Source organism: Mercurialis annua, linkage group LG4 (assembly GCF_937616625.2).
Source record: "Mercurialis annua linkage group LG4, ddMerAnnu1.2, whole genome shotgun sequence".
In the NCBI taxonomy this organism is placed as follows: domain Eukaryota; kingdom Viridiplantae; phylum Streptophyta; class Magnoliopsida; order Malpighiales; family Euphorbiaceae; genus Mercurialis; species Mercurialis annua.
In genome coordinates this window covers 34,175,574-34,182,271 of record NC_065573.1, presented here as the reverse complement: position 1 = coordinate 34,182,271, position 6,698 = coordinate 34,175,574, and the positions used below count along the sequence as shown (strand labels likewise).

The following is a 6,698-nucleotide window of genomic DNA, read 5'->3' as shown; positions in this document are numbered from 1 at the left end:
GGAAAATGATATTTTCGTGTACGACCCCACCAACCCCAAATGGAAGTCACATCCGAACATAAAAAAAGAGTACTGTAATTAGGATTCAATACACGAAAATAAAAGAGGGAAAAAAAGGAAAGAATTACCAAAAACACAATAAAAGTCAAAAAGTTGCATGCACTACAAAATTAAGACTTTGTTACCTAAAAAAAAGATATTTTATTTTCGTCCTAAAAAATGACCAACTTCCAATAGATAGAGAGAGCACAAAAATGCAGAACCAACGCCAAGTATCAGAGTAGACTTCAATTTCTCAGCGGCAGCGATCTGATGGGCAAAGGACAGCACTTGGATTGGACAGCAAGGTCCATAACATCCGGAGGAAGTGAACGAATTTCTCTTTTGTCAAGACAGGTTCTGTTTGAGTTTGGATTATCTTTTCTTGGTATTTCTTGAATTTGCTCAAGAATTTGCGTATAATCCAACTTCGTTGTGGTTAATTTACTATATTCTTGTGCAGGCACAAAGGAATGCAAATGAAGACCAATCTCCAAATGACCTTGAAATTGGGGATGGAGTGGAGGTGATAGTTGCTCTTTTTTATTCAGTTTATGTGTATATCTCTGTCTTTTCATATTCTTTTAAAGGGTAGTAGCTATTAGCTAATGTCATTTTTGAATTTTCAGGCTGCAAATGTTGGATTTGGTAGAGTTTTTTCTTTGGTGAGAACATTTTATATATTACTATGAGTATTCGTTGATGATAGAATAAGAATAAGTTTGATGCTAGTGTATTAAGAAGTTTTGTTGTTCTACAGGCGAAACCTGAAGCTGGGAAGCTAGCTGTTGGTACTATTGCATTGCTGATAGCGTCCACGTCGAGTATTCTGATTGTATGTTAGCTTCTCCCTTAGTTGGAATTTACATAATCTGAGACCCTAAACTGTACATTGTGAAACTACGAATGGCGTACTATATTATTTATATTAACTTTTATCCTGATTCTTCCTATAGGATTAATTTGGCCTACTAATATCTCAAAATTAAATTAAAAATTAACTAGGATCATTTCCCATTTGAGGTGTTTCGTTACTTAATTTGTTATTTATTCTTATATTGTAGCCTAAATTTGGAGGCATGATCATAGACATCGTGTCAAGAGATATAGGAACTCCTGAAGAGCAGTCAGAAGCTATGGATGCAGTCAAGAATACCATACTAGAAATTGTGCTAATAGTTGTAACTGGGTACGATATTTTAACTTATCTAATCTGCATAATTATGGCATCTAATATTTGATTCGCAAGTTTTGATTTCTCAGTTAAGTCCTTAAATTAAAGGTCTTGTGCTGTTATTCGCTGTATTTCTACTGTTGGACTTCTTTTGCTCTATTAAATTAGCAAAAGAGTTCCACTGCGGGAACAATTTTTTTCACTTGATTGTAGACACTAGTGATTCAAGATACTGCAGAAAACCTTACTTTGTTTCTTGTTGACTATTCAGACTTCTTTAGGTGTTGTAACCAATGCTTCCTTTTCACTAATTCAGTTCTGTGTGCACTGCACTTCGAGCATGGCTATTTACTTCTGCTAGTGAAAGAGTTGTAGCTCGCCTGAGAAAGAACTTATTCAGCCACCTAATTAATCAGGTCAGTCCCCAAGTTATTAAACTTACTAAAGTTGGAGCGGCTATAAATGATCTTTTTAACTTGCGGTCCACTGTTTTTATTAATCTAGTGGATTTCACATTGATTGAACATGCTATATTTTTTTGACAAATCCAAATATTTTGGTTTGTGCAAAATTCGAGCATAACAAAAGCAGCTGGCCAGTTGGTGTTAAGGCCTCAATGGGTCTGCAAGTATTTCTTTTGTTTCTTTCCTTGTCTAAGAATCAGTTGGTACTTGGCAATTTTAGAATGGTGCTACTAAATGTTTCAACAGGAAATAGCCTTCTTTGATGTTACTCGAACAGGAGAACTTCTAAGCCGGCTGTCAGAAGACACACAGGTCATAAAAAATGCTGCAACAACCAATCTTTCTGAGGCTCTGCGTAATTTAACAACTGCATTAATTGGCGTTATCTTCATGTTTACATCATCATGGAAACTAACATGTAGGTAATCTGAGTTGCAGTTTCAAGAGTAATGCTCGTATCACAGTAAAATTATGCTCATCCTCTCCTTCTTTCCCTGCTCAGTGCTGGCTTTGGTCGTGGTCCCATTCATTTCAGTTGCTGTAAGAATTTTTGGGCGCTATCTTCGTGAACTTTCACACGCTACTCAAGCTGCAGCTGCAGTATCTGCTTCAATAGCTGAGGTTTGTGCCCCTATTTTATCTTTTATCACTATTGCTTTTCATGCCCTGATGTTAAATAAGTACCTTTTATCACTTTTTGTGGATGAAAGGCAGCCTGAATAGTATGATAGTCAATCAAGTTCTCTTGTTTTATTTTCTCTAAATTAAAATTGATATTCAGGAATCCTTTGGGGCCATACGAACAGTAAGATCTTTTGCTCAAGAAAACTATGCCATTTCAAACTATTCAGAAAAAGTTGACGAGACACTAAAGCTGGGACTCAGGCAAGCAGTGAGTCTCTCTCTCTCTCTCTCTCTCTTTCGTAGAAGCTGTAGGAGTGTATGTATAGAAGGTTTCTGGAGCTTATGAGTATTGCTACTGTTTTTGTTTTTTCTTTTTTACTACAGAGAGTGGTCGGTCTGTTCTTTGGAGGGCTAAATGCAGCATCCACTTTATCTGTCATCGTAGTTGTAGTTTATGGTGCATACCTGACAATACTAGGCTCCATGACTGCGGGCTCCCTTACGTCCTTCATTCTTTATAGTCTCACAGGTACTATTCTCATTTTTTCGACTTGCCTGCAAAATTTACAGCTAAAGCTGGGAAAATTTGGCTTGTAATCATAACCTCTTTTGCTGTATAGAGAGACGTCAAAATTTCATTTTGGGATAACAATATTAATGTCAACCTATGTTTTTAGCCCAAACTCTGTTCATTTTCTGTCCCGGATGAATCACCCGATGATAGTTTCATCAAACCTTACATGTCATGCATTTGAGCAATTTAAAGACAGCAAACACATGGTTATCTGGAAGTTCTAAATTTTGATTGTGCTAATTTTGTCCAATCTTCTTCCTGCAGTTGGTTCTTCAGTATCATCTTTATCAGGATTATATACAACTGCAATGAAAGCTGCTGGGGCAAGTAGGAGAGTATTCCAGCTTCTGGATCGTGTCTCAAGCATGTCAAAATCTGGAGAAAAGTGTCCTATAAGGTTAGTATTTCACATTTATCTGTCTTGCGATAACGAATAAACTCATAGTAGAAATCTGCTCTATTAAATTTAGCTTCAATTGAGTTACTGTACTTTAAGAAGGATTCAGGTCCATAGTCATAATCATGTGTCTGCAGAAGATATAGAAGATAGACAAGAAATAACATAATTGTTAGTAAATACATGGTGATCTGAAATTTTGCTTTTCTAAGCATAATTGGAACTTTATGGCTTCTGTTGGCAGTCATCCAGATGGTGAGATGGAGTTGGACGATGTCTGGTTTGCTTATCCTTCCCGCCCAAGTCACATGGTCCTCAAGGTGATACTTCTTTCGTCAATTACAGAAAAGAAATGAATTTATCTATGATCAGCACTTAGCTACTAACAAACTACCTTTTAATAATTTGGTCTTTTTTGTTTGTTACGCTATTTCCAAAGTACTAGTCCACACTCATTTAGTGCTGGGATTTTGGTGTACTTCAACTTAAAGTCATTGTCTGATAACTGTTCTTTGAACTACAGGGTATAACATTGAAGCTAAATCCAGGTTCAAAAGTTGCTCTGGTCGGCCCAAGTGGTGGTGGAAAGGTTAGACTGCTGTATTTACTTTCTAATTTCTTGTTTCCTGCCTTGTTATTTCGCTACAGCACGTCCTTGGCTTCTGATATCATCTTTTCCTGTAACTTAATATGATTCTTTGTGTTTTGCAGACAACAATAGCAAACTTAATAGAAAGGTTCTATGATCCTCTAAAGGGAAAGGTCTTGCTCAATGGAGTTCCTCTAGTGGAAATATCACATGAGTATCTTCACAGAAAGGTAAATCCTTTTTTATTATAATGCATGATCGTATATTTTGGTAGAATATAAAACTGAATTATGCTGGAGTGAAGACAGGAAACCAGGATTTCGACAAATTCATCCATTGTTCTCAATGAAAACATATGCCTCCTGATAATTTTTATTCTGTTTTCTACTTGAAAACATTTTTCCTTCCTAATTAATACTATCAAATTTAAGAGCAGAAGATCATGGAAATGGCAACATCAGTTTTTTTAGCTGAATAAATAGCTATTCGAATTTCGAACTACGTAAATTACATCTAATAAACTGGTAGGTGAAAAAAAATACAGCGCTTTAGTGATTAGGATTTATTCTTTTAAAATTTCTGTAATGTTTAAATGAACATCTATATATACTATAATTATCAAAACTTCGTTCTTTACCCTCAAATGCTGAATAGATTTACATCTCTATGGACTCTGTGTCCCTTATAAAGCTCTCGCTTTTTCTCACTCTCGCATACACACACATTTTCTGTTCTACCAGCCTCGGGCACATGATTTAATCCTAAACTTTAATTGTGAAGACTTACTAAGAGGTTTCTTAGATACACTGTGCACAAGTTCCTAATCATTGTGCAATGCAGGTTAGTATAGTGAGCCAGGAGCCAGTTCTCTTCAATTGTTCTATAGAAGAGAACATTGCGTATGGATTCGATGGCAAAGCTAGTTTTGCAGACATAGAATCTGTAGCTGTAAGTGATTCATCACCAATCACTATTTACCCTTCTCTCTCAGCAGAAATATAATATTAATATAGTAACATTTTTTACCTACATTTATGTGCTTATGAAATAACTACATTTCAGAGGATGGCTAACGCACATGAATTCATCGACAAGTTTCCGGAAAAATATCAAACAGTGGTTGGTGAACGCGGGTTAAGGCTGTCAGGAGGCCAAAAGCAGAGAGTGGCCATTGCAAGAGCACTATTGATGAATCCAAAAATCTTACTATTAGATGAAGCCACAAGTGCTCTAGATGCAGAAAGTGAATATCTTGTTCAGGTAAGTTAGTTCTTCCTACCACAGTTTTTCATTTACTTCTTTTGTGCCCCTTCATAACTAATCCTTGCCTTTTGTTTTCGTTTATATGTATATATGCGCATGTAATCTTTGTATTATCTTAACTGGGGGGTTATTTGGAGATAGGATGCGATGGATTCTCTGATGAAAGGTAGGACAGTTCTAGTGATAGCACACAGGCTTTCTACAGTTAAAAGTGCAGACATTGTTGCTGTGATATCTGACGGTGAGATAGCCGAAAGCGGCACTCATGAAGAGCTTCTCAGCAAAAATGGCATTTACACTGCACTTGTTAGGAGACAGCTTCAAGAAACCAAGACTACACTTTAAATTTTGAAAGCCAAGAGACATGTAATTTTTCACATCAATGCTACAGTCTACTGATGCTATCAACTCTTTTGATTAGGTTAAGTCAGAAACTGAAAAACAAATACTAGAAATGTTCATCCATCCCACTCTGCTGTGGTTAACTATAGTTATCATAATCAATAAAGATAATCACTATCATCTTCCTAGAGTTAATTTTAATAACTATTTTCTTCCTGCATCTTAAGAAATATTTTCTATGGAATTCTCAAAACTTCTGTCACCTCATCTCAGTCATGCTCTTCTGACATTTTAATTTTATATAACTAAATTCCACTGTACATAAAATTTCAGTTAGCTAATACTCTTTCGGTTTTAAAATAATTATTCACTTTTTCTCTTAAATATTTGTCCATTTTTTAATAAATCGCGATCTTTAAAGCTAATGTTTTTATATTTTTTTTAGGCCTAATTATTTTTTAAATCCAAATCTTTGTGTTTTTATCAATTACCAACATACCTTTTAATTCTTACAATTATGTCTAGTTTGAAAGTTTTTTTTTTTTACAATTATGACCAAAACTTTAAATTTTATTTTTAAAATCTAAACCATTCAATTTTTTTATCAATTGCGACCAAATGTTTATATTAATTCTTTTTAAAAATTAGACAATTTTTTCAAAATTAGTCATAATTGATAAAAGATGCAAACATTTGTATTTAAAAAAATAAAATTCAAAATTTTATTACAATTGCAAGAAAAAAAAACTTTCAAATGGGACATAATTATAAAAATTAAAATGTTTGGTCGCAATTAATAAAAGATGTAAAGATTTGAATTTTAAAAATGATTAGGTCTTTTTAATTTAAAATTCACTATTTATTGCTATTATTTTAAATAAAATAAATCAGTTGTATTTAATAAGATTATAATAAGAAAAATAAAAGTAAGTTTTAAAAAAAATCAGATATCAATTGTATTTTTTAAAATTATATAAAAATTGTAAAATGGACAATTGTTTAAAGACAGATTGAGTAGTTAAATGTCAAAAAGGAAATAAATTTATATTATAAATACAAAAAAAAATCCGGGGTGAGAATAATTATTCATTGTCATCATTAACCATATTACAAATGAAACGAGACATAAGGCAAGTGAATGGGGGGGTTTTTGTAGTCACTACACTACTTACCAACAGATGCTAGAAACTAACATCATACAACTTCAAGAAAAATGAAATATTGGCAAGTTT

General features: G+C 34.0%; 1 protein-coding gene across 1 annotated transcript; it reads left to right on the top strand.

Annotated features, from left to right (window-relative positions):
• The first annotated feature begins 164 nt into the window (after positions 1–164).
• On the top strand, positions 165–5,661 carry LOC126678008 (ABC transporter B family member 27). Its single transcript, XM_050372855.2, has 17 exons — positions 165–396; positions 503–565; positions 669–704; positions 800–874; positions 1,104–1,228; positions 1,530–1,629; positions 1,924–2,095; positions 2,180–2,298; positions 2,459–2,569; positions 2,686–2,830; positions 3,140–3,272; positions 3,517–3,592; positions 3,796–3,861; positions 3,984–4,091; positions 4,702–4,809; positions 4,924–5,121; positions 5,266–5,661. The coding sequence occupies exons 1-17, from the start codon at positions 313–315 to the stop codon at positions 5,467–5,469; spliced, it is 1,923 nt and encodes a 640-aa protein (XP_050228812.1). The 5' UTR covers positions 165–312; the 3' UTR covers positions 5,470–5,661.
• The last annotated feature ends 1,037 nt before the right edge of the window (positions 5,662–6,698 follow it).

Excerpts from the sequence above, each read along its gene's own strand:
- LOC126678008 (XM_050372855.2), top strand. The coding sequence starts at position 313 with ATGGGCAAAGGACAGCACTTGGATTGGACAGCAAGGTCCATAACATCC. Across the intron at positions 875-1,103 it reads CCACGTCGAGTATTCTGATT|CCTAAATTTGGAGGCATGAT; the intron begins GTATGTTAGCTT and ends CTTATATTGTAG. Across the intron at positions 1,229-1,529 it reads GTGCTAATAGTTGTAACTGG|TTCTGTGTGCACTGCACTTC; the intron begins GTACGATATTTT and ends TCACTAATTCAG.